The sequence below is a fragment of the Oncorhynchus mykiss genome, chromosome 27, assembly GCF_057628025.1.
Source record: "Oncorhynchus mykiss isolate SJ-2025 chromosome 27, ASM5762802v1, whole genome shotgun sequence".
NCBI lineage: Eukaryota > Metazoa > Chordata > Actinopteri > Salmoniformes > Salmonidae > Oncorhynchus > Oncorhynchus mykiss.
The window spans coordinates 14,088,746-14,116,654 of record NC_143048.1 but is presented as its reverse complement, the minus strand read 5'-3'; the positions used below and the strand labels follow the sequence as shown (position 1 = coordinate 14,116,654).

At 43.0% G+C, this 27,909-nt stretch overlaps 1 protein-coding gene across 1 annotated transcript; it reads left to right on the top strand.

The window, feature by feature from the left end:
- Window positions 1-27,909, top strand: LOC110507587 (SPARC-related modular calcium-binding protein 1-like). Its single transcript, XM_021587666.3, has 11 exons — window positions 1-724; window positions 4,856-5,030; window positions 6,020-6,123; window positions 9,482-9,581; window positions 9,930-9,986; window positions 10,146-10,226; window positions 10,316-10,508; window positions 22,776-22,855; window positions 23,210-23,303; window positions 25,163-25,470; window positions 27,370-27,909. The coding sequence occupies exons 1-10, from the start codon at window positions 653-655 to the stop codon at window positions 25,467-25,469; spliced, it is 1,263 nt and encodes a 420-aa protein (XP_021443341.2). The 5' UTR covers window positions 1-652; the 3' UTR covers window position 25,470; window positions 27,370-27,909.

Below are 27,909 nucleotides of genomic sequence, written 5' to 3'. Positions count from 1 at the left end.
GTCCACGTGAGGGAGACTTGGGACCAGCAGTAGCCTAGTCGTAGACCGTTTTAACCTCTACAAATGAGCCTATTAACGTTTTATAAAACACTAGTAGATTTAGATTTAAAAAAATAATAATAATACTATGTGTATTGCTATAACTACTTTTTATACAATAGCCCACTGTGAACAAGTAGGCCTGAAGTATGGCAACCAGTTGTGCAGCAGTTACGCACGTTATTGTCGAACGGAAAGGGGCTGGCTACTTGGGGATAACGCCACGGTAGGGATTTGACCGGGGAGGTCTTGATGCTCATGTAGTCTGCGTTCAAATCCAGGATGACAGAGAACCATATTTACAATTATAGTGCGTGTTTTTGAAGACATTTCCCCGTGAAACTATTTCTGATTATTCATCACTTGCCACTGGTTTTGCGGAAAGCGCAACAATTTGGGATCTACCCGTTTTGTCGTTCCACTTGTCAAGAGATCTGCCGCTTACCAACAAAATGGCCTGCTGAAAGTGAAAAGAAGATACAAAGCTGCCCTTAACGTTCTTGCGTTAACGGTGCCACCCAAGGCTTGATTGGCTGGCGACTTGTACACCGAGCTTTGCCACAGAGACAGAAGTGCGCGCAACACCTCCAGCAGAGCCACGCGCCTGGGCAGTATGCTGGTGTTCACCTGTCTCGTGCTGCTCATCATCTTGTTCTCGGAGTCTATTCAAACTGAGAGGTCACCGGTAAGTCCTCAAGGATTTACACTTTCATACTTCAGAAGTGCTCATTTTGAGAGACAGTCTAGCATGAACTGTTACATTTTTTTTATTATCATTCTGTGATTGTCACCTGAACTTAAACCAACATCCAATCACCGATGGTGCGTTTTAAAACATAACTAAACGTGAATGCAAAACGTTTTATTACATCTGTGCTCTGGCTGAGTGAAGTAGACTATAATAGACAGAAAGGAATGGTTGCCATCTCAAGCAGTGTTGAAACCCTTTTCATTCAGATTGGTTACAGCCATGAATTAAGGGCATACCTGTTACCTTGAGTCATAGAGCTCTCAAAGTGATCTAAAGTCGGTTTAGTTTAGTACTGACCATAATCATTTAGGAGATTAGAGTATGACAAGCTGATCCAAGATCAGTTTGTAAGGGGCCACACCTACCTCCAAGCCATGGAGTGGAATCTGAGAAAGTCTATAAAGCCAATGTTCCCTAAAGAGGTAGTGTATGGAGTAGACAAACACTGGTTAACTAGCCCAGACCGCAGGCCAGAAACCGCCTAAAGGCAAATATTGAAACGTATTTTTTTATTTTACCCGAGGGAAAACGGGTGTGTGCCTTCAAAAATAATTCACACCCCTTAACTTTAGTCACTGGCCTACCCATAATGTCAAAGTGGAGTTATGTTTTTAGAAATGTTTCCAGATTCATAACAAATTAAAAGCTGAAATGTCTTGTGCCAATAAGTATTCAACCCCTTTGTTATGGCATGCCTAAATAAGTTCAGGAGTAAAAATGTGCTTCACAAGTTGCATGGACTCTGTGCGATATTATTGATTAACATTACTTTTGAAGGACTACCTCATCTCTGTACCCCACACATACAAGGTCCCTCAGTCGAGTGGTGAATTTCAAACACAGATTCAAGCACAAAGATCAGGGAGGTTATCCAATGCCTCACAAAGAAGGGCACCTATTGGTAGATGGGTAAAAAAAAGCAGACATTGAATATCCCTTTGAGCATGGTGAAGTTATTAATTACACTTTGGATGGTTTATCAAAAAAACCTGTCCTTCCTAACTCAGTTGCTGGAGAGGAAGGAAACTGCTCAGGGCTTTCACCAGAATTGAATGGCTGTGATAGGAGAATTGGGGATGGATCAACAGCATTGTAGTTACTCCACAATACTAACGTACAGTAAATTAAAGGGTGAAAAGATGGAAGCCTGTACATAATTAAAATATTCCAAAACATGCATTCTGTTTGCAATAAGGCACTAATGTAAAACTGCAAAACAAGTGCCAAAGAAAGTAACTATGTTCTGAACACAAAATGTTAAGTTTGGGGCACATCCAAGTACCACTTCACTTCTTCATATTTTTAAGCATGGTGGTGGCTGCATCATGTTATGGGTATGCTTTTTATGGGCAAGAACTAGGGAGCTTTTAGGATACAAATAAATGGATTTGAGGCAAAATCCTAGAGGAAAATTACTTCAGCCTGCTTTCCAACAGACACTTGAAGACAAATTCACCTTTCAGCAGGACAATAACATAAAACAAGGCCAATTATATACTGGAGTTGCTTACCAAGATTACATTGAACGTTCCTGAGTGGCCTAGTTACAGTTGTGGCTTAAGGCAAGACTTGAAAATGGCTGTCTAGCGATGAGCAACAACCAACTTGACAGAGCTTGAATCATTTAAAAAAAAAACATTTTTAAAGTGCAAATATTGTACAATCCAGGTGTGCAAAGCTCATATAGACTTGTGCAGTAAGACTCAGAGCTGTAATTGCTGGCAAATGTGATTCTAACATGTATTGACTCAGGGGTGTGAATACTTGTGTAAATGAGAGAATACTGTATTTAATTTTCAATACATTTGCAAAAAATGTCTAAGTATGTTTTCACTTGGTCATTATGAGGTATTGTGTGTGTGTGTGTATATGGGTGAGAATCTATTTCATCCATTTTGAATTCAGGCTGTAACACAACAAAATGTGGAATAAGTTCAGGGCTATTAATGCTTTCTGAAGGAACTGTACCTGTTTGAGTGTGTGCATACAGTACATGTGTACAGGTTTCAGTGTGTTTGGTTACCATGCCAATTTTGAAAGGTGAGAGAAGGTGTACTTGTACAGGACTCGGCTGTGAAAGTGCACATGTTTAGCATGTCTGCGAGTGTCTGCAATGTTTGGTTGTTTTGTATTCTGCAGGCGCATGACAAATTGCACACACAGGCTGTTTTGTCTGTCCAGACTTCCTGCCACGCCATAGAGATGAATGGAGGAAAACTCTTCACGTGCCTGATTCACTGGTCTCATTACTTTTACTCCGCATACGACAGGGGAGGGGGCTTATTTCAACATAAGTGACTGATATGGATGTAAAAATACACGTGCCAGTCTTTCAGCAGCATTTCAGTCTCAGCCAAAACGTCGTATTTCATCACACTAAGGCGATATTTTCATATATAGTTATAAAATCTAACACCAGGTTGCCTAAAACATTGCCGCCTTGTTCGTCCACGCTTCAGCGCTCTGCCCAGAACACTGACGCTAATTGTAGCTGGAACACGTTGTAACACTGCACCTGGACAGAGAAGCTCACTCAAGGCTACTAGTTACTCTTTAGACCTGAACCTGGTCCATTCAGTGGTACTGAACTCCTAGTTAGAAAGCCATGTCCCGTCCTCCAGCCACAATGACACCACCTCCAACATGCACACACACATCCAAAGTATACACTGTCCTCCACAAGGAATCAATCGATGAAATGATGCCCTCACCACCTAGCAGCACAGGCAGGTCCTTTCATCAGAGGAGAGGGTTTTTTTTTTCAATCAGGAAAAATTATGTAAACAGTGAAACACACACCATGGCAAATTGACTGAGCTATGACAGAATGTGAGGGAGAGCAGGAGACAAAGAGGTATTGAAGATCGGGCCTGGAGGATGGCTGGGGCTTTGGGGGGACGGGCACGGTCTGGGTCCAGGGTTATCTGAGTGGGAGTGAAGGTCAACGACAAGAGAGGGACCCGTGTGTGAGTGCATGTGTGATACCTAGCTTTTAGTGCAATGTCTGGCACTGGGCAGCATGTGTTAGCAATTTAGCAGAAGCCAATGGCCTGCGGTCCGAGTACCTCTCTCCATCTCTGTTCTCGTCTCTCCTCCGCCCACCTCACTGGAATGTTGATGTAAAAAAAAACACATGGTGTGTCAATAGAAGTTTATCAAATGCAGTCTAGGCCTCGGGCATCCTACTAACGATTAGGAATACCACTGTGACTGTGAATAAGGCTGGAAAAAGCTGCGGTGTACCATACTATAGCAGGGATACAGGGAAAGCCCTCGGACAGCCGTCGTGTTCTGCAATAAGTGTCCTCTAGGATGGTGTGTGTCATGTACTGAAGCATTGACTCAAGGACAGGTAAGAGATTTTCGAGGTCATGCATGTCTGGTGTATGGTCCAGTATTACAGCAATATTCAGATGACCGAACAGAAATGTTCCAGCATCTTCCCTTTGGATGCAGGCCTGTAAAACAGCACTTTACTCCAGCCATGACAATGAGCTACAGACTGAGCCCACAGTTGGCAGGCAGGGGGGTGAGGTGGGCCTGAAGAGTCTGGAACCTTCCCCTCAATTAGACCTGTTTATTTACAGAGCAGTTAGCTAGCAAAAACAGCTCTCACAGGTACAGGATCAGGTGAAATCCAAGATATACACACACACACATTTCCTTATTCTCTATTTTAACATACTTTGGCCATGTGTTGACTGCTGCAGTGCTTATCTTTTACGTGCTCCCTCTCTCAGCTTTTCCCAGCGTGACACTGAAGCACTGTTCGTGTGCCAGACAAGCAGCAGACTGAGTGTCCACTAGCCAAGGCACCAACAAATAGCTCCTTTTTAATCCCTCTTTGACCAGCTCCGCTTAAGTCTGTCCACACCAAACACTCCAAACGTGTATTTACCCGTGTTCTGATTGGTCACACAACTTCGGTGCGAGCCCTTCTCTGCTCTTTTTCCATCCATCTCTCTGATACAGTACGCTGCTGGGGGGGTCAAAGTGTGTCATATGAGAGTACAGGTCAGGAGGGTGTAATTGCATTGTACTGCCTGTGTTGCTGCTTGTTTCCAGCCATTTCTGATCCCAGAAAACATGTGGCCCCGGGGCTGTGCGCTGGACTGCCACAGGGAGCGCCACCGGACAGTATGTGGCAGCAACGGACGCCTTTACATGTCCCTGTGTGCCTTCCAGAGAGCCCAGTGCATCAACACTCAGCTACGGACGGCACCACGAGCACACTGTGCAGGTAAGTACCCTTTAGTGACCATAAACTGTGTACATTCTATGAAAGTCAGTAATGGACGCCTCCATCTATACACGCGTATTCACACTGTACACATATATACATTCCATCTATTAATCCCCATATATACCAGGGATGGGCAACTTTGATGGGGGTGAGAGCCACAAAAAAATCTGAACTCATCATGAGGTGCTGCAGTTGCTCGTGGTTCTGTGTTCTACAAATTTTGCCATGGGAGTGTAGAGAAAATGTTGCAGTTTTAAAGCAAATTTGTTAAGATTCCACTTATTTTGCCATGGGGCAGAGAGGGAAATGAGCTGTCTTAGTACTAATTTCATGCAATTCTACACATTTTGCCATAGGGCGGAGAGAAATGTTTGCAGTTTTGAATATGATATCTGAGTGAGACTGACTGACAAAATCAATGGGGGGCCCTCCAATCTGGTAATTTGACCATGATAACAAGTTTAGACAGCTGGCCACTAAACTAACTCCGAATTCTGAAAAAGAATTGCTGACATTATCTAATTTACTGACTATCAGTCAGTAGAGGCTGCTGAGGGGGGGACTGCTTATAATAATGGCTGAAATGGAGTGTAATTCTGGAATGGAGTGGATGGAATGGTATCAAACACGAGAACCCCCATAAAACATGTTTGATATCATTCCATTCACTCCATTCCGGCCATTATTATGAGTCGTCCTCCCCTCAGCAGCCTCCACTGCTATCACTGACTGACATAACAAGAGAAAAACTGCTGATGCACAACCGCACCTGGTCTATTCTTCTATTCTTACTCTCAACAGTAAGTTTAGACCCCGACTGAGTTCCTAAAACCTTTTTGTGTGTAGAAATTGATCCGAGTGCCTTCAAAAGGGCCGCCAGTTGACCATCCCTGATATATACAGTACACACAATCTATACACACTTCTGCATTGATTATATATGCCAATGGAAGTAGTAGAGATGGTTGCTGGACATCCCCCTTCAGATTCCACCCAGTCCAAGTGCCAGCTGGCTCGTAGTCAGGCCCTGGAGTCCAGCGTCCGCAGCCACACCGTCCCAGAATGCGGTGCAGATGGAAGTTTCCTGCAGGTACTGTCTGTCTTTCAAATGACAGAAAATCATAGCAAATCAAATTGGATTTGTCACATGCGCCGAATACAAAGGGTGTGGTTTTTACCCTGAAATGCTTGCTTACGAGCCCTTCCCAACGATGTACAGTTAAAAAATTATAATAAAAATAGTAACACAAGAGGAATAAAATACACAAGAATGGAGCTATATACAGGCAGTACCAGATCTATGTGGAGCTATATACAGGGAGTACCAGATCTATGTTGAGCTATATACAGGGAGTACCAGATCTATGTTGAGCTATATACAGGGAGTACCAGTACCAGATCTATGTGGAGCTATATACAGGGAGTACCAGTACCAGATCTATGTGGAGCTATATACAGGGAGTACCAGTACCAGATCTATGTGGAGCTATATACAGGGAGTACCAGTATCAGATCTATGTGGAGCTATATACAGGCAGTACCAGTACCAGATCTATGTGGAGCTATATACAGGGAGTACCAGATCTATGTTGAGCTATATACAGGGAGTACCAGTATCAGATCTATGTGGAGCTATATACAGGGAGTACCAGTACCAGATCTATGTGGAGCTATATACAGGGAGTACCAGTACCAGATCTATGTGTAGCTATATACAGGGAGTACCAGTACCAGATCAATGTGGAGCTATATACAGGGAGTACCAGTACCAGATCTATGTGGAGCTATATACAGGGAGTACCAGATCAATGTGGAGCTATATACAGGGAGTACCAGTACCAGATCAATGTGGAGCTATACACAGGGAGTACCAGTACCAGATCAATGTGGAGCTATATACAGGGAGTACCAGTACCATATCTATGTGGAGCTATATACAGAGAGTACCAGTACCAGATCTATGTGGAGCTATATACAGAGAGTACCAGTACCAGATCTATGTGGAGCTATATACAGGGAGTACCAGTACCAGATCAATGTGGAGCTATATACAGGGAGTACCAGTACCAGATCAATGTGCAGGGGTACGAGGTATTTGAGCTAGATATGTACATAAAGGCAGGGTGAAGTGACTAGGCATCAGGATAGATAATAATAAGAGTAAGAATAAAGAACAGAGTAACAGCATACAAAACATTAGGATCACCTGCTCTGACCAGGTGAATCCAGTTGAAAGCTATGATCCCTCCACTTCAATCAGTGTAGATGAAGGGGAGGAGACCAGTTAAAGAAGGATTTTTAAGCATTGAGACATGGATTGTTTATGTGTGACATTCAGAGGGAGAATGGGCAAGAAAAAAAATATTGAAGTGCCTTTGATGGGTATGGTAGTAGGTGCCAGGTGCACTGGTTTGAGTGTGTCCAGAACTGCAATGCTGCTGGGGTTTTCACACTCAACAGTTTCCTGTGTGTCTCAAGAATGGCCCACCACCCAAAGGACATCCAGACAACTTGACACAACTGTGGGAAGCATTGGAGTCTACATGGGCCTGCATCCCTGTGGAACGCTTTCGACATCTTGTACATTCCATGCCCCGGTGAATTGAGGCGGTTTTGAGGGCAAAGGGGGGGGGACTCAATGTTATGAAGGTGTTCCTAATGCTTTGTAAACTTTGCGTATGATGAGTTTAAAAGTGTGCGTGTGTATTTATGTTGTGTCGGTATGTGTGTGTGTGTATGTGAGTGTGTGTGTGTTTTGTGTGAGAGGGTCAATGTAGTGTGTGTGTCTGTATATATATACAGTGCCTTGCGAAAGTATTCGGCCCCCTTGAACTTTGCGACCTTTTTCCACATTTCAGGCTTCAAACATAAAGATATAAAACTGTATTGTTTTGTGAAGAATCAACAACAAGTGGGACACAATCATGAAGTGGAACGACATTTATTGGATATTTCAAACTGTTTTAACAAATCAAAAACTGAAAAATTGGGCGTGCAAAATTATTCAACCCCCTTAAGTTAATACTTTGTAGCGCCACCTTTTGCTGCGATTACAGCTGTAAGTCGCTTGGGGTATGTCTCTATCAGTTTTGCACATCGAGAGACTGACATTTTTTCCCATTCCTCCTTGCAAAACAGCTCGAGCTCAGTTAGGTTGGATGGAGAGCATTTGTGAACAGCAGTTTTCAGTTCTTTCCACAGATTCTCGATTGGATTCAGGTCTGGACTTTGACTTGGCCATTCTAACACCTGGATATGTTTATTTTTGAACCATTCCATTGTAGATTTTGCAATGCACCTTTTGCATTGTTGCCAAAAAGGTCAATTTTGGTTTCATCTGACCAGAGCACCTTCTTCCACATGTTTGGTGTGTCTCCCAGGTGGCTTGTGGCAAACTTTAAACAACACTTTTTATGGATATCTTTAAGAAATGGCTTTCTTCTTGCCGCTCTTCCATAAAGGCCAGATTTGTGCAATATACGACTTATTGTTGTCCTATGGACAGAGTCTCCCACCTCAGCTGTAGATCTCTGCAGTTCATCCAGAGTGATCATGGGCCTCTTGGCTGCATCTCTGATCAGTCTTCTCCTTGTATGAGCTGAAAGTTTAGAGGGACGGCCAGGTCTTGGTAGATTTGCAGTGGTCTGATACTCCTTCCATTTCAATATTATCGCTTGCACAGTGCTCCTTGGGATGTTTAAAGCTTGGGAAATATTTTTGTATCCAAATCCGGCTTTAAACTTCTTCACAGCAGTATCTCGGACCTGCCTGGTGTGTTCCTTGTTCTTCATGATGCTCTCTGCGCTTTTAACGGACCTCTGAGACTATCACAGTGCAGGTGCATTTATACGGAGACTTGATTACACACAGGAGGATTGTATTTATCATCATTAGTCATTTAGGTCAACATTGGATCATTCAGAGATCCTCACTGAACTTCTGGAGAGAGTTTGCTGCCCTGAAAGTAAAGGGGCTGAATAATTTTGCACGCCCAATTTTTCAGTTTTTGATTTGTTAAAAAAGTTTGAAATATCCAATAAATGTCGTTCCACTTCATGATTGTGTCCCACTTGTTGTTGATTCTTCACAAAAAAATACAGTTTTATATCTTTATGTTTGAAGCCTGAAATGTGGCAAAAGGTCGCAAAGTTCAAGGGGGCCGAATACTTTCGCAAGGCACTGTATATAGTCTTGTGAGTGTGCATAGAGGCAGCACAAGATGGGGTCAGTGAAAAGAGTCTGGGTAACCATTTAATTAACTATTTAGCAGTCTTATGGCTTGGGGGTAAAAGCTGTCTCGAAGCCTGTTGGCCGATGCGTCGGTACCGTTTGCCGGACGGTAGCAGAGAGTACAGTCTATGGCTACCCTTTAGTGAGTATACATTTCAGTACTTGGCTTTGATGAAGTTGGAAAAACGCAGGTTCTGACAAATGTCCCACTTCCTCAGGTGCAGTGCCACAACCAGACTGGTTACTGCTGGTGCTCTACTCCAGATGGGAAACCTGTCAGTGGGACCTCTGTCCTGCACCTCAGACCCAACTGCACAGGTGAGACAAGAGTTTAGACCCAAACGGCCAGCGGGAAATAGTTGTGAATTAGCATCTATCAAGCCACCCATTAAACAGATCTTCACCCAGCCCTCTTTGTAGTATGTTGTGTTGTGCCATGAGTCATTTGTCTGAAATTACACAGATGACTGATCTGGAGTCAGCCCAAAGAGGTGAGAATTCACCTGACTGACACGCATAAGTACTGTACTGTATATCAATCAATAGTGCTCCACTGACACTAATATAAAGACTCACTCAAACACTGCCACACACGTATCTACTCTGGTACAGGCTTTTATCACAGTCACTTTGGTCCTTGAAAAGTTCTTGTCTCTGTGGACACAGGTGAGGGTGGTCCCTCCCGGCCCACCGCCGACCCTAGCAGGACCAAGTCTGTAGCAGGTGAGAGGAGTGGACTTGGAGAATAACCGTTGAACATGCTTTTAAGTCTAGCACTAGGCTTAATCTGTCTCTGGGAAACCGTCCCGTAATGATGGACATTTTCAGAATGATACTACCATATTGTTTGTTTACACTAATATCACTATATTTCCTGTACAGGAATCACCGCTCCTCCGCTCTGGGTGACCATCCGGTTGAACTCTGACCCCAAAGGGAATCGTTCTGTAAAACGCCCTACAGGTAAGGAGTTTTTCTTTTTATGAGCTTTCATAGCTATCACTTCTGTGAGATAATGATTAGTGTGTGTGCGTACATTCGTGCTTCCACAGACAGTCCTCAGACGTGTGAGAGGGAGAGAGCAGCGTTGATGGCCAAGGTGCATGTTCTGTGGCAGGAGGAGCGCTTCATCCCAAAATGCAGTGCAGACGGGCGCTACAGCCCCATCCAGTGCCACGTCACCACGGGGTACTGCTGGTGTGTCCGGGTAGACACAGGACGGCCTCTACCAGGCACCTCTGCCAGGTATGGCCTCGAACAAGGCACCTAGTGGATAGAGAAATGTGGCTAACGCTTTATTTTACAGCCTGATAATTACCAGGTAGTTACATAGGAATGACTTGTACCAGTTTAACTTGGCATAACAATAAAGTTTAACTAAATGCATACTACACTCCCATGACACGCACAGTCCGCTATCAGAACTCTCCCATTCCACACTTTACTAAACTGATCAATGCACCCCATGTAGCCCAGGAGCCTAAGAAATGCCTACCGAAGAACTCAAACACGGAGTATACAAAACATTAAGAATACCTGCTCTTTCCATGACATAGACTGTCCAAATCAAATTGTATTGGTCACATACAGGTGTTTAGCAGATGTTATTGCGGGTGTAGTGAAATGCTTGTGTTTCTAGCTCTGACAGTGCAGTAATATCTAACAAGTAATATCTAACCATTTCACAACATATGCCCGATACACACAAATCTAAGTAACGAATGGAATTAAGAATGTATAAATATATAGACGAGCAATGTCAGAGCGGCGTAGACTAAGATACAGTAGAATAGAATACAGTATATACATATCAAATCAAACTTTATTTGCCACGTGCGCCAAATACAACGAGTGTAGACTTTACCGTGAAATGCTTACTGACAAGCCCTTAACCAACAGTGTAGACCTTACCGTGAAATGCTTACTTACAAGCCCTTAACCAACAGTGTAGACCTTACCGTGAAATGCTTACTTACAATCCCTTAACCAACAGTGTAGACCTTACCGTGAAATGCTTACTTACAAGCCCTTAACCAGCAGTGTAGACTTTACCGTGAAATGCTTACTTACAAGCCCTTAACCAACAGTGTAGACTTTACCGTGAAATGCTTACTTACAAGCCCTTAACCAACAGTGTAGACTTTACCGTGAAATGCTTACTTACAAGCCCTTAACCAACAGTGTAGACTTTACCGTGAAATCTTACTTACAAGCCCTTAACCAACAGTGTAGACTTTACCGTGAAATGCTTACTGACAAGCCCTTAACCATCAGTGTAGACTTTACCGTGAAATGCTTACTGACAAGCCCTTAACCAACAGTGTAGACTTTACCGTGAAATGCTTACTTACAATCCCTTAACCAACAGTGTAGACTTTACCGTGAAATGCTTACTGACAAGCCCTTAACCAACAGTGTAGACTTTACCGTGAAATGCTTACTTACAAGCCCTTAACCAACAGTGTAGACTTTACCGTGAAATGCTTACTTACAAGCCCTTAACCAACAGTGTAGACTTTACCGTGAAATCTTACTTACAAGCCCTTAACCAACAGTGTAGACTTTACCGTGAAATGCTTACTGACAAGCCCTTAACCAACAGTGTAGACTTTACCGTGAAATGCTTACTGACAAGCCCTTAACCAACAGTGTAGACTTTACCGTGAAATGCTTACTTACAAGCCCTTAACCAGCAGTGTAGACTACCGTGAAATGCTTACTGACAAGCCCTTAACCAACAGTGTAGACTTTACCGTGAAATGCTTACTGACAAGCCCTTAACCAACAGTGTAGACTTTACCGTGAAATGCTTACTGACAAGCCCTTAACCAACAGTGTAGACTTTACCGTGAAATGCTTACTTACAAGCCCTTAACCAACAGTGTAGACTTTACCGTGAAATGCTTATTGACAAGCCCTTAACTAACAGTGTAGACTTTACCGTGAAATGCTTACTGACAAGCCCTTAACCAACAGTGTAGACTTTACCGTGAAATGCTTACTTACAAGCCCTTAACCAACAGTGTAGACTTTACCGTGAAATGCTTACTGACAAGCCCTTAACCAACAGTGTAGACTTTACCGTGAAATGCTTACTTACAAGCCCTTAACCAGCAGTGTAGACTACCGTGAAATGCTTACTGACAAGCCCTTAACCAACAGTGTAGACTTTACCGTGAAATGCTTACTGACAAGCCCTTAACCAACAGTGTAGACTTTACCGTGAAATGCTTACTTACAAGCCCTTAACCAACAGTGTAGACTTTACCGTGAAATGCTTACTGACAAGCCCTTAACCAACAGTGTAGACTTTACCGTGAAATGCTTACTGACAAGCCCTTAACCAACAGTGTAGACTTTACCGTGAAATGCTTACTTACAAGCCCTTAACCAACAGTGTAGACTTTACCGTGAAATGCTTACTGACAAGCCCTTAACCAGCAGTGTAGACTTTACCGTGAAATGCTTACTTACAAGCCCTTAACCAACAGTGTAGACTTTACCGTGAAATGCTTACTGACAAGCCCTTAACCAACAGTGTAGACTTTACTGTGAAATGCTTACTTACAAGCCCTTAACCAACAGTGTAGACTTTACTGTGAAATGCTTACTGACAAGCCCTTAACCAACAGTGTAGACTTTACCGTGAAATGCTTACTTACAAGCCCTTAACCAACAGTGTAGACTTTACTGTGAAATGCTTACTGACAAGCCCTTAACCAGCAGTGTAGACTTTACTGTGAAATGCTTACTGACAAGCCCTTAACCAACAGTGTAGACTTTACTGTGAAATGCTTACTTACAAGCCCTTAACCAACAGTGTAGACTTTACTGTGAAATGCTTACTTACAAGCCCTTAACCAACAGTGTAGACTTTACTGTGAAATGCTTACTGACAAGCCCTTAACCAACAGTGTAGACTTTACCGTGAAATCTTACTTACAAGCCCTTAACCAACAGTGTAGACTTTACCGTGAAATGCTTACTGACAAGCCCTTAACCAACAGTGTAGACCTTACCGTGAAATGCTTACTGACAAGCCCTTAACCAACAGTGTAGACTTTACCGTGAAATGCTTACTGACAAGCCCTTAACCAACAGTGTAGACTTTACCGTGAAATGCTTACTTACAAGCCCTTAACCAACAGTGTAGACTTTACCGTGAAATGCTTACTGACAAGCCCTTAACCAGCAGTGTAGACTTTACCGTGAAATGCTTACTTACAAGCCCTTAACCAACAGTGTAGACTTTACTGTGAAATGCTTACTGACAAGCCCTTAACCAACAGTGTAGACTTTACCGTGAAATGCTTACTGACAAGCCCTTAACCAACAGTGTAGACTTTACTGTGAAATGCTTACTTACAAGCCCTTAACCAACAGTGTAGACTTTACTGTGAAATGCTTACTGACAAGCCCTTAACCAACAGTGTAGACTTTACCGTGAAATGCTTACTTACAAGCCCTTAACCAACAGTGTAGACTTTACTGTGAAATGCTTACTGACAAGCCCTTAACCAGCAGTGTAGACTTTACTGTGAAATGCTTACTGACAAGCCCTTAACCAACAGTGTAGACTTTACTGTGAAATGCTTACTGACAAGCCCTTAACCAACAGTGTAGACTTTACCGTGAAATCTTACTTACAAGCCCTTAACCAACAGTGTAGACTTTACCGTGAAATGCTTACTGACAAGCCCTTAACCAACAGTGTAGACCTTACCGTGAAATGCTTACTGACAAGCCCTTAACCAACAGTGTAGACTTTACCGTGAAATGCTTACTGACAAGCCCTTAACCAACAGTGTAGACTTTACCGTGAAATGCTTACTTACAAGCCCTTAACCAGCAGTGTAGACTTTACCGTGAAATGCTTACTGACAAGCCCTTAACCAACAGTGTAGACTTTACCGTGAAATGCTTACTGACAAGCCCTTAACCAACAGTGTAGACTTTACCGTGAAATGCTTACTGACAAGCCCTTAACCAACAGTGTAGACTTTACCGTGAAATGCTTACTGACAAGCCCTTAACCAGCAGTGTAGACTTTACCGTGAAATGCTTACTTACAAGCCCTTAACCAACAGTGTAGACTTTACTGTGAAATGCTTACTGACAAGCCCTTAACCAACAGTGTAGACTTTACCGTGAAATGCTTACTGACAAGCCCTTAACCAACAGTGTAGACTTTACCGTGAAATGCTTACTGACAAGCCCTTAACCAACAGTGTAGACTTTACCGTGAAATGCTTACTGACAAGCCCTTAACCAGCAGTGTAGACTTTACTGTGAAATGCTTACTGACAAGCCCTTAACCAGCAGTGTAGACTTTACCGTGAAATGCTTACTGACAAGCCCTTAACCAACAGTGTAGACTTTACTGTGAAATGCTTACTTACAAGCCCTTAACCAACAGTGTAGACTTTACTGTGAAATGCTTACTTACAAGCCCTTAACCAACAGTGTAGACTTTACTGTGAAATGCTTACTGACAAGCCCTTAACCAACAGTGTAGACTTTACCGTGAAATCTTACTTACAAGCCCTTAACCAACAGTGTAGACTTTACCGTGAAATGCTTACTGACAAGCCCTTAACCAACAGTGTAGACTTTACCGTGAAATGCTTACTTACAAGCCCTTAACCAACAGTGTAGACTTTACCGTGAAATGCTTACTTACAAGCCCTTAACCAACAGTGTAGACTTTACCGTGAAATCTTACTTACAAGCCCTTAACCAACAGTGTAGACTTTACCGTGAAATGCTTACTGACAAGCCCTTAACCAACAGTGTAGACTTTACCGTGAAATGCTTACTGACAAGCCCTTAACCAACAGTGTAGACTTTACCGTGAAATGCTTACTTACAAGCCCTTAACCAGCAGTGTAGACTACCGTGAAATGCTTACTGACAAGCCCTTAACCAACAGTGTAGACTTTACCGTGAAATGCTTACTGACAAGCCCTTAACCAACAGTGTAGACTTTACCGTGAAATGCTTACTGACAAGCCCTTAACCAACAGTGTAGACTTTACCGTGAAATGCTTACTTACAAGCCCTTAACCAACAGTGTAGACTTTACCGTGAAATGCTTATTGACAAGCCCTTAACTAACAGTGTAGACTTTACCGTGAAATGCTTACTGACAAGCCCTTAACCAACAGTGTAGACTTTACCGTGAAATGCTTACTTACAAGCCCTTAACCAACAGTGTAGACTTTACCGTGAAATGCTTACTGACAAGCCCTTAACCAACAGTGTAGACTTTACCGTGAAATGCTTACTTACAAGCCCTTAACCAGCAGTGTAGACTACCGTGAAATGCTTACTGACAAGCCCTTAACCAACAGTGTAGACTTTACCGTGAAATGCTTACTGACAAGCCCTTAACCAACAGTGTAGACTTTACCGTGAAATGCTTACTTACAAGCCCTTAACCAACAGTGTAGACTTTACCGTGAAATGCTTACTGACAAGCCCTTAACCAACAGTGTAGACTTTACCGTGAAATGCTTACTGACAAGCCCTTAACCAACAGTGTAGACTTTACCGTGAAATGCTTACTTACAAGCCCTTAACCAACAGTGTAGACTTTACCGTGAAATGCTTACTGACAAGCCCTTAACCAGCAGTGTAGACTTTACCGTGAAATGCTTACTTACAAGCCCTTAACCAACAGTGTAGACTTTACCGTGAAATGCTTACTGACAAGCCCTTAACCAACAGTGTAGACTTTACTGTGAAATGCTTACTTACAAGCCCTTAACCAACAGTGTAGACTTTACTGTGAAATGCTTACTGACAAGCCCTTAACCAACAGTGTAGACTTTACCGTGAAATGCTTACTTACAAGCCCTTAACCAACAGTGTAGACTTTACTGTGAAATGCTTACTGACAAGCCCTTAACCAGCAGTGTAGACTTTACTGTGAAATGCTTACTGACAAGCCCTTAACCAACAGTGTAGACTTTACTGTGAAATGCTTACTTACAAGCCCTTAACCAACAGTGTAGACTTTACTGTGAAATGCTTACTTACAAGCCCTTAACCAACAGTGTAGACTTTACTGTGAAATGCTTACTGACAAGCCCTTAACCAACAGTGTAGACTTTACCGTGAAATCTTACTTACAAGCCCTTAACCAACAGTGTAGACTTTACCGTGAAATGCTTACTGACAAGCCCTTAACCAACAGTGTAGACCTTACCGTGAAATGCTTACTGACAAGCCCTTAACCAACAGTGTAGACTTTACCGTGAAATGCTTACTGACAAGCCCTTAACCAACAGTGTAGACTTTACCGTGAAATGCTTACTTACAAGCCCTTAACCAACAGTGTAGACTTTACCGTGAAATGCTTACTGACAAGCCCTTAACCAGCAGTGTAGACTTTACCGTGAAATGCTTACTTACAAGCCCTTAACCAACAGTGTAGACTTTACTGTGAAATGCTTACTGACAAGCCCTTAACCAACAGTGTAGACTTTACCGTGAAATGCTTACTGACAAGCCCTTAACCAACAGTGTAGACTTTACTGTGAAATGCTTACTTACAAGCCCTTAACCAACAGTGTAGACTTTACTGTGAAATGCTTACTGACAAGCCCTTAACCAACAGTGTAGACTTTACCGTGAAATGCTTACTTACAAGCCCTTAACCAACAGTGTAGACTTTACTGTGAAATGCTTACTGACAAGCCCTTAACCAGCAGTGTAGACTTTACTGTGAAATGCTTACTGACAAGCCCTTAACCAACAGTGTAGACTTTACTGTGAAATGCTTACTGACAAGCCCTTAACCAACAGTGTAGACTTTACCGTGAAATCTTACTTACAAGCCCTTAACCAACAGTGTAGACTTTACCGTGAAATGCTTACTGACAAGCCCTTAACCAACAGTGTAGACCTTACCGTGAAATGCTTACTGACAAGCCCTTAACCAACAGTGTAGACTTTACCGTGAAATGCTTACTGACAAGCCCTTAACCAACAGTGTAGACTTTACCGTGAAATGCTTACTTACAAGCCCTTAACCAGCAGTGTAGACTTTACCGTGAAATGCTTACTGACAAGCCCTTAACCAACAGTGTAGACTTTACCGTGAAATGCTTACTGACAAGCCCTTAACCAACAGTGTAGACTTTACCGTGAAATGCTTACTGACAAGCCCTTAACCAACAGTGTAGACTTTACCGTGAAATGCTTACTGACAAGCCCTTAACCAGCAGTGTAGACTTTACCGTGAAATGCTTACTTACAAGCCCTTAACCAACAGTGTAGACTTTACTGTGAAATGCTTACTGACAAGCCCTTAACCAACAGTGTAGACTTTACCGTGAAATGCTTACTGACAAGCCCTTAACCAACAGTGTAGACTTTACCGTGAAATGCTTACTGACAAGCCCTTAACCAACAGTGTAGACTTTACCGTGAAATGCTTACTGACAAGCCCTTAACCAGCAGTGTAGACTTTACTGTGAAATGCTTACTGACAAGCCCTTAACCAGCAGTGTAGACTTTACCGTGAAATGCTTACTGACAAGCCCTTAACCAACAGTGTAGACTTTACTGTGAAATGCTTACTTACAAGCCCTTAACCAACAGTGTAGACTTTACTGTGAAATGCTTACTTACAAGCCCTTAACCAACAGTGTAGACTTTACTGTGAAATGCTTACTGACAAGCCCTTAACCAACAGTGTAGACTTTACCGTGAAATCTTACTTACAAGCCCTTAACCAACAGTGTAGACTTTACCGTGAAATGCTTACTGACAAGCCCTTAACCAACAGTGTAGACCTTACCGTGAAATGCTTACTGACAAGCCCTTAACCAACAGTGTAGACTTTACCGTGAAATGCTTACTGACAAGCCCTTAACCAACAGTGTAGACTTTACTGTGAAATGCTTACTTACAAGCCCTTAACCAGCAGTGTAGACTTTACCGTGAAATGCTTACTGACAAGCCCTTAACCAACAGTGTAGACTTTACCGTGAAATGCTTACTGACAAGCCCTTAACCAACAGTGTAGACTTTACCGTGAAATGCTTACTGACAAGCCCTTAACCAACAGTGTAGACTTTACCGTGAAATGCTTACTGACAAGCCCTTAACCAACAGTGTAGACTTTACCGTGAAATGCTTACTGACAAGCCCTTAACCAGCAGTGTAGACTTTACCGTGAAATGCTTACTTACAAGCCCTTAACCAACAGTGTAGACTTTACTGTGAAATGCTTACTGACAAGCCCTTAACCAACAGTGTAGACTTTACCGTGAAATGCTTACTTACAAGCCCTTAACCAACAGTGTAGACTTTACTGTGAAATGCTTACTTACAAGCCCTTAACCAACAGTGTAGACTTTACCGTGAAATGCTTACTGACAAGCCCTTAACCAACAGTGTAGACTTTACCGTGAAATGCTTACTTACAAGCCCTTAACCAACAGTGTAGACTTTACTGTGAAATGCTTACTGACAAGCCCTTAACCAGCAGTGTAGACTTTACCGTGAAATGCTTACTGACAAGCCCTTAACCAACAGTGTAGACTTTACTGTGAAATGCTTACTTACAAGCCCTTAACCAACAGTGTAGACTTTACTGTGAAATGCTTACTTACAAGCCCTTAACCAACAGTGTAGACTTTACTGTGAAATGCTTACTGACAAGCCCTTAACCAACAGTGTAGACTTTACTGTGAAATGCTTACTGACAAGCCCTTAACCAACAGTGTAGACTTTACTGTGAAATGCTTACTTACAAGCCCTTAACCAACAGTGTAGACTTTACTGTGAAATGCTTACTTACAAGCCCTTAACCAACAGTGTAGACTTTACTGTGAAATGCTTACTGACAAGCCCTTAACCAACAGTGTAGACTTTACTGTGAAATGCTTACTGACAAGCCCTTAACCAACAGTGTAGACTTTACCGTGAAATGCTTACTGACAAGCCCTTAACCAACAGTGTAGACTTTACCGTGAAATGCTTACTGACAAGCCCTTAACCAGCAGTGTAGACTTTACCGTGAAATGCTTACTTACAAGCCCTTAACCAACAGTGTAGACTTTACTGTGAAATGCTTACTGACAAGCCCTTAACCAACAGTGTAGACTTTACCGTGAAATGCTTACTGACAAGCCCTTAACCAACAGTGTAGACTTTACCGTGAAATGCTTACTGACAAGCCCTTAACCAACAGTGTAGACTTTACCGTGAAATGCTTACTGACAAGCCCTTAACCAGCAGTGTAGACTTTACTGTGAAATGCTTACTGACAAGCCCTTAACCAGCAGTGTAGACTTTACCGTGAAATGCTTACTGACAAGCCCTTAACCAACAGTGTAGACTTTACTGTGAAATGCTTACTTACAAGCCCTTAACCAACAGTGTAGACTTTACTGTGAAATGCTTACTTACAAGCCCTTAACCAACAGTGTAGACTTTACTGTGAAATGCTTACTGACAAGCCCTTAACCAACAGTGTAGACTTTACCGTGAAATCTTACTTACAAGCCCTTAACCAACAGTGTAGACTTTACCGTGAAATGCTTACTGACAAGCCCTTAACCAACAGTGTAGACCTTACCGTGAAATGCTTACTGACAAGCCCTTAACCAACAGTGTAGACTTTACCGTGAAATGCTTACTGACAAGCCCTTAACCAACAGTGTAGACTTTACCGTGAAATGCTTACTTACAAGCCCTTAACCAGCAGTGTAGACTTTACCGTGAAATGCTTACTGACAAGCCCTTAACCAACAGTGTAGACTTTACCGTGAAATGCTTACTGACAAGCCCTTAACCAACAGTGTAGACTTTACCGTGAAATGCTTACTGACAAGCCCTTAACCAACAGTGTAGACTTTACCGTGAAATGCTTACTGACAAGCCCTTAACCAACAGTGTAGACTTTACCGTGAAATGCTTACTGACAAGCCCTTAACCAGCAGTGTAGACTTTACCGTGAAATGCTTACTTACAAGCCCTTAACCAACAGTGTAGACTTTACTGTGAAATGCTTACTGACAAGCCCTTAACCAACAGTGTAGACTTTACCGTGAAATGCTTACTTACAAGCCCTTAACCAACAGTGTAGACTTTACTGTGAAATGCTTACTTACAAGCCCTTAACCAACAGTGTAGACTTTACCGTGAAATGCTTACTGACAAGCCCTTAACCAACAGTGTAGACTTTACCGTGAAATGCTTACTTACAAGCCCTTAACCAACAGTGTAGACTTTACTGTGAAATGCTTACTGACAAGCCCTTAACCAGCAGTGTAGACTTTACCGTGAAATGCTTACTGACAAGCCCTTAACCAACAGTGTAGACTTTACTGTGAAATGCTTACTTACAAGCCCTTAACCAACAGTGTAGACTTTACTGTGAAATGCTTACTTACAAGCCCTTAACCAACAGTGTAGACTTTACTGTGAAATGCTTACTGACAAGCCCTTAACCAACAGTGTAGACTTTACCGTGAAATCTTACTTACAAGCCCTTAACCAACAGTGTAGACTTTACCGTGAAATGCTTACTGACAAGCCCTTAACCAACAGTGTAGACCTTACCGTGAAATGCTTACTGACAAGCCCTTAACCAACAGTGTAGACTTTACCGTGAAATGCTTACTTACAAGCCCTTAACCAGCAGTGTAGACTTTACCGTGAAATGCTTACTGACAAGCCCTTAACCAACAGTGTAGACTTTACCGTGAAATGCTTACTGACAAGCCCTTAACCAACAGTGTAGACTTTACCGTGAAATGCTTACTTACAAGCCCTTAACCAACAGTGTAGACTTTACCGTGAAATGCTTACTGACAAGCCCTTAACCAACAGTGTAGACTTTACCGTGAAATGCTTACTTACAAGCCCTTAACCAACAGTGTAGACTTTACCGTGAAATGCTTACTTACAAGCCCTTAACCAACAGTGCAGTTCAAGAAGAAGAAAATATTTACCAAATAAACTAAAGTAAAAAGTAATAATTAAAAGTAACACAATAACAATAACGAGGCTATATACAGGGGACACCGATACCGAGTGTGCAGGGGTACAGGCTAGTTGAGGTAATCTGTACATGTAGGTGGGGGCGAAGTAACTATGCATGGGTAACAAACAAACAGTGAGTAGCAGCAATGTACAAGAAGAGGAGGGGGTGGGGTGTCAATGTACATTTTCATGAATTGTTCAGCAGTCTAATGGCTTGGGGGTAGAAGCTGTTGAGGAGCCTTTTGGTCCTAGACTTGGCGCTCCGGTACCGCTTGCCGTGCGGTAGCAGAGAAAACAGTCTATGGCTTGGGTCACTGGAATCTCTGACAATTTTATGGGCTTTCCTATGACACCGCTGAGTTGAGTAATGCAAGATATGTAAACATTATTAAAGTGACTAGTGTTCCATGTATTATAGTGGCCAGTGATTTCATGTCTATGTATATAGGGCAACAGCCTCTAATGTGTTAGTGATGGCTATTTAACAGTCTGATCGACTTAGAATAGAAGCTGTTTTTCAGTCTCTCGGTCCCAGCTTTGATGCACCTGTACTGACCTCGCCTTCTGGATGATAGCGGGGTGAACAGGCAGTGGCTCGGGTGGTTGATGTCCTTGATGATCTTTTTGGCCTTCCTTTGACATCGGGTGCTGTAGGTGTCCTGGAGGGCGGGTAGTTTGCCCCCGGTGATGCGTTGGGCAGACTGCAAACACTCTCTGGAGAGCCCTGCGGTTGCAGGCGGTGCAGTTTCTGTACCAGGGGGAGGAGGGAGGAAGGTGGGGGGGGGGGTCCCAACTCAATACTAGGAAGGTGTTCCTAATGTTATGTATACTCAGTGTATACTGTATATTGTATATTTTAACATTGTATTATATTTAAAGTGTTGTGCTAGTTTAGGATTTTACCATTCCATACTAAAGTATTGATCGTGCAAAGCTATGGTTTTATTGATGACGTTTAATATCCTGGTTCCATAACATTATTTAATGGGCATTTCCATCCATTTTCACTGTATTTTCCCTTAGCTTCATATACTTATCTGGCTAACAATGCCACTGACACCCTTGTGAGCAAAATTGGTTGAAGACGTCTTTTCAAAGTCATCTCAACCAAAAAATACGTATACTCATAGGGTATTTGTGTTTTATTTAACTAGGCAAGTCAGTTAAGAACAAATTCTTATTTACAATGACGGCCTAGGTTAACTGCCTTGTTCAGGGGCAGAACGACAGATTTTTACCTTGTCAGCTCGGGGATTCGATCTAGCAACCTTTCGGTTACCGGCACAACGCTCTAACCGCAAGGCTACCTGCCACCCCAAATAGTGTATAGTGTAGCCTCTACTGCATCTCCTCCTGTCCATGGTGAATAGTAACAGAGATGATAACAAATGGCAAAAGGGAACAAACCATTGGGTAAATGCATTGTGATGTATGATCACAATGATTAAATGGTTGGAGAGGAGTCTATGAGTTTCGGCTGGAGATCATTCCCACGGATGTTGTTGCCCCCTTCAGGAACCGGCTGCCAGACTGCAGCCTGGAGGAGCCCCACGGCAGTCAGCCTGACAGGAGCTACGGAGACAGATCTCTACCAGGTCAGATCAGCAAACTGCACTGCACTATACCTGGATAGATCAACAAGGATCTTTCTCGTTTTTACTAGCCTGGTCCCAGATCAGTTTGCTCTTTCTGACAACTCCTTTGGTTATTGTCACTCCTATGGCCATTGGCAGACATCACAGACTGATCTAGGACCAGACTAACACTGTACATCTGATTGGTACTTTCTATGCTGAATACTGTGGGTACTGTGTCCTTGAGCTGTGGCGAATGCAACGTGGACTCTTGTCTAGATTACATCATAGCGGGTAGGCGTATCTCATTTTGTCAAGAGTCACAACTTAAATTGACCCCGTTGCCTTGCCTTAATACTCTCTCTCTGTTCCCAGGGTGCCCTGGGGCCCAGAAGAAAGAGTTCCTGCAGAGTCTGTTGAGAGCTCTGCAGCTGGAGGTTGAACAGTCTGGAATACTCAGCCCTCACAGGTCAGTCTGCATACCACTCTATTCATACTAAACACTAATATAAACACAATATGTAAAGTGTTGGTCCCATGTTTCATGAGCTGAAATATTAGATCCCAGAAATGTTCCGTATGCACACAGATATAATTTCTCTCAAATTTTGTGCAAAAATGTGTTTACATTCCTGAGCATTTCCTCTTTGCCAAGATAATCCATCCACCTGACAGGTGTGGCATATCAAGAATCTGATTGAACAGTATGATCATTACACAGGTGCACCTTGTGCTGGGGACAACAAAAGGCCACTCTAAAATGTGCAGTTTTGTCACATAATACAATGCCACAGATGTTTTGAGAAATTGTGCAATTGACATGCTGACTGCAGGAACGTCCACCAGAGCTGTGGCCAGAGAATTTAATGTTAATTTCCCTACCATAAGCCACCTCCAACATCGTTTTAGAGAATTTGACAGTACGTCCACCTGGTCTCACAACCGCAGACCACGTGTAACCACGTGTAACCACGTGTAACCACGCCAGCCCAGGACCTCCACATCCGGCTTCTTGGATGTGGGATCATCTAAGATCAGCCACCCGGACAGCTGATGAAACTGAAGAGTATTTTGATCTGTAATAAAGCCCTTTTGCGGGGAAAAACTAATTAATGTTAAATCTATGGATTTCACCCCTGCCCAGTCATGTGAAATCCATAGATTAGTGCCTAATTAATGTATTTAAATTGACAGATTTCCTTATATGAACTATTACACAGTAAAATCTTTGAAATTGTTGCATGTTGTGTTTATGTTTTTTGTTCAGTATAATTAAACCCACAGGACTTCCCCTACCACCTGTTTATATCTTCACTCCATCCCTCTCTTTCTCACTACAGGCCAGTCTGCATACCACTCTATTAAACCCCACGGACCTACTCACCCCATCTATCTCTCCAGTTCATCCCTCTCTTTCTCACGCTTACATCTCTCCTCCCTCTCGTGGCCACTTAAATGCTCCGTACCTCTTTTCCTTTCTCTCTGTCTGTCCGTTTTTCACTCAGTTCATTTATACACACAACTCTCTCCTTCACTCAACCTCTTCTGTTTTACATATCTGCCCATCTGTAATTCCCTGTTTCTCTCACCCCGCTCTCTCCAAAACCTTCCTCTATTCGTGGACAGATTAGTACACAGGAGGTTGGTGGCACCTTAATTGGGGAGGACGGGCTCAGGGTAATGACTGGAGTGGAATCAGTGGAATGGTATGAAATACATCAAACACATGGTTTCCAGGTGTTTGAAGCCATTCCATTTGCTCTGTTGCGGCCATTATTATGAGTCGTTCTCCCCTCAGCAGCCTCCACTGTATTAGTAGTATAGTGTATTTCTGAATACATTACCAATTTACCAGGCCACTGATTGGCTGTTGTGCTGTAATTGATCTGATAGTATGTGATTTAAATATTTTAAAAATATATATTTTTCATACCGATTGCCTTTCTGTTTATATATAACTTGTTTGTTCTTTTCGGCTCGACACAGACATTGGAAAATGTTTATATCTTCAAAATGACTGAGGCTAGGGTTCAGGAATGGAGTGCTTGTGTGAACTGATTTATTTTATCCTGACTGCGGGAATCTCATCAATATAGATTCACTGACTTGTCAGGCTCTGTGGTTCTGTAAAGAAACACAGTGGAACGTCGTCTTCGGTTTGTCAGCGGGAGGCCGTTTAAGAAGTCTTGTGTTTGCCAGATTCTCCCTGCATGTGGCTCATCTTAAAATAAACGTTTGATTTCAATTCAAGACTATACAAGCCAATACATGACTGTTGTCCGCAGAAGAGCAATGCTACTGGTCTGATGTGTGTCATTTCTATACCAGGGTGTCGGACGCTCCCCTGTCAGGCCCCATGTCCCCTCCCCCATCCACCCCGGTCCCCTCCCTGAGGGTTGAGGTGTGGGACATGTCAGACCCGGGCGGGGAGGAGGAGGTGCTGCGTTGGCACTTCAGGCAGCTGGATACGGATGACAGTGGAGTGCTGAGCGAACGTGAGGCCCGGCCGCTCCGCCTCTACCTGCGCAGGAGGTTAAAGCCACGCCGCTGTGCTAAGAAGTTTGCCCAGTACTGTGACCGCGATGGGGACCGCGGCCTCACCCTGTCTGAGCTCAATGCCTGTCTGGGGCTGTGAGGTGGGTTTGGTTCTAGGAGAGAGTTGAGGTTGTGAGGTGGGTTCGGGTAGTTGTGAGGTGGGTTTGGGCTTTGAGAAGAGGTGAATATGGGTTCAAATTTGGCTTTGTGATGTGTTTAGTTTGTTACCACTTTGAGCTGAGAGGCTTTGAGTTGTGAGATTAGCCCTTTTGTAGATGTTATGTAAGATCTACTGTATTTGATGCAAAGTCCAAGATCGGTTTAGAAAACCACTCTGGGATATTTTAAGTGGACACTTTATTTGTTGGGGTCGGTGCCAGGTACATGTTTTGTCAGAAAAAACAAGTTCTTTCTAGCTGGGAAATTGAATTTCCCTGCTCTCTTCTTCATGAGTCGCCTTTGAAGTAGTGCCAGGAGGAGGAGAGTGTAGGACAAGTGTGTGTTTTAGAGATGAGTGAAGCGGAGGTTAAGTAAATTACTATCAGTGAATCCACATTGAGAGAGAGAGAGGGGGACGACTAAATACATTTGTGTGTATTTTAGTGCTACGTCTCTATAGTATGCGTCTCTATAGTGCTCGTCTCTATAGTGCGTCTCTATAGTATGCGTCTCTATAGTACGCATCTCTTTAGTTCTCGTCTCTATAGTGCGCTTCTCTATAGTGCGTGCCTCTATAGTTCTCGTCTCTATAGTACGCATCTCTATAGTTCTCGTCTCTATAGTGCGTGCCTCTATAGTTCTCGTCTCTATAGTACGCATCTCTATAGTTCTCGTCTCTATAGTGCGTGTCTCTATAGTGCGTGCCTCTATAGTTCTCGTCTCTATAGTACGCATCTCTTTAGTTCTCGTCTCTATAGTGCGCTTCTCTATAGTGCGTGCCTCTATAGTTCTCGTCTCTATAGTACGCATCTCTATAGTTCTCGTCTCTATAGTGCGTGTCTCTATAGTGCGTGCCTCTATAGTTCTCGTCTTTATAGTACGCGTCTCTATAGTTCGTCTCTATAGTGCGTGTCTCTATAGTTCTCGTCTCTATAGTTCTCGTCTCTGTAGTGCGCGTCTCTGTAGTGCGCGTCTCTATAGTGCGCGTCTCTGTAGTGCGTGCCTCTATAGTGTGTGTGCACACGTGAAATTAGAAGCGCTCTGTCCGTTACGGCTGTTAACACGTCCCTGGCACAATAGTGAATTATGGGACCTCAGCTTGCCTGTTGAGTGTCTATATTTCAACAGCACAGAAAGAACATCTGAGTGAGTCAGCAGAATGAGAATGTGTGTGTGTGTGTGTGTGTGTGCGTGTGTGCGTGCATATGGCTTTCCAGGTGTTTGATGACATTTAATTTGCTCCATTCCAGCCATTATTGTGAGCTGTCCTCCACTCAGCAGCCTCCACTGTCCCAGACCCACTCCTTACCAGCTCCAGATGGGTCTCTGTTTTGGTTTCTCTCTCTCTCCTTTCTCTCTCTCTCCGTTCCACATACGAGAAGGTGAATGAGACAGAGGAGAGAAAGAGTCTCTTTTACCTCAAGGTTAGTGCTAGCTCACCAGGGACCGCTGTTTTTGGCTTGGTGTCAGATAAATTAAAAGGCTGCTGCGTGTTTATGTACATTTAGAAACCAAAACAAACCTCGAGCCAAAATTACCAGTCCCACCCCACTCTTAACCTCCAATTATTCAGTCTAGCTGAGGTGTACTGACAGCTAGGGGAGAAGGTGAGAGGTGTTGTAATGGGTTCTACCTAACACACGTATGTGGCCTCCAGACACTCCTGATGACAGTAATGGGAATAATGAGGAAGGCCTCCAATGATTCAGAACGACTCGTCTGAATCGAAACTAGAGCCCACAAGATGTAGGTTAGAGGTCCTGTTGAATTAAACAAGACAGTCATTCATACATCTGTCTCTCTCTCCTATCCTCCCCTCCCCTCTCCTGTTTTACCTACAGTATCCGTCAGTAGAACCGAGGAGAGAAGGCAGAGAGCATTGAGCAACAGAAGATCCAAGATCCAAGTCCTGGGCCTGTATTTGTCAAGCGTCTTAGAGTAGGAGTGCTGATCTAGGATCAGGTACATGTCATCTTATTCATTATGATCAAAAAGCAAAACTGATTCTAGAACAGCAATCCTACTCTGAAACAATTTGGTAAATACAGGCCCTGAAGACCTGAATTCTGCTCCACTCCTGTCAAGTTGTCATTGGAAGATCCAGTTCTACAGCACTTTGTAAAGCACAAAAAAAAAGGCCTCAATTGAAGCGTCGTTGCAGAATATACAGCACACAGAATAGAGTATAGAGTCGCCGCTTTATTTCAATGTGTCCTATGTCTTTTGTGTTGCCTTGTCAGCTCTGATCATTTCCTCATGTTCACATTTATCAGTAATGGTCTTCTGCTGTAAAACCACAATGTCATTTGTGTATTTGTCATTTTAATCCGTAACCCGTGCTCAAATATTTGTTGACTATAAATAAAATGAGTTTTAAAAAT

Bases quoted from the DNA above. Each gene is read 5' to 3' on its own strand.
- LOC110507587 (XM_021587666.3), top strand. From the start codon at position 653: ATGCTGGTGTTCACCTGTCTCGTGCTGCTCATCATCTTGTTCTCGGAG. The intron at 725-4,855 runs GTAAGTCCTCAA...GCTTGTTTCCAG, and splicing joins TTCAAACTGAGAGGTCACCG to CCATTTCTGATCCCAGAAAA. The intron at 6,124-9,481 runs GTACTGTCTGTC...CCACTTCCTCAG, and splicing joins CAGATGGAAGTTTCCTGCAG to GTGCAGTGCCACAACCAGAC.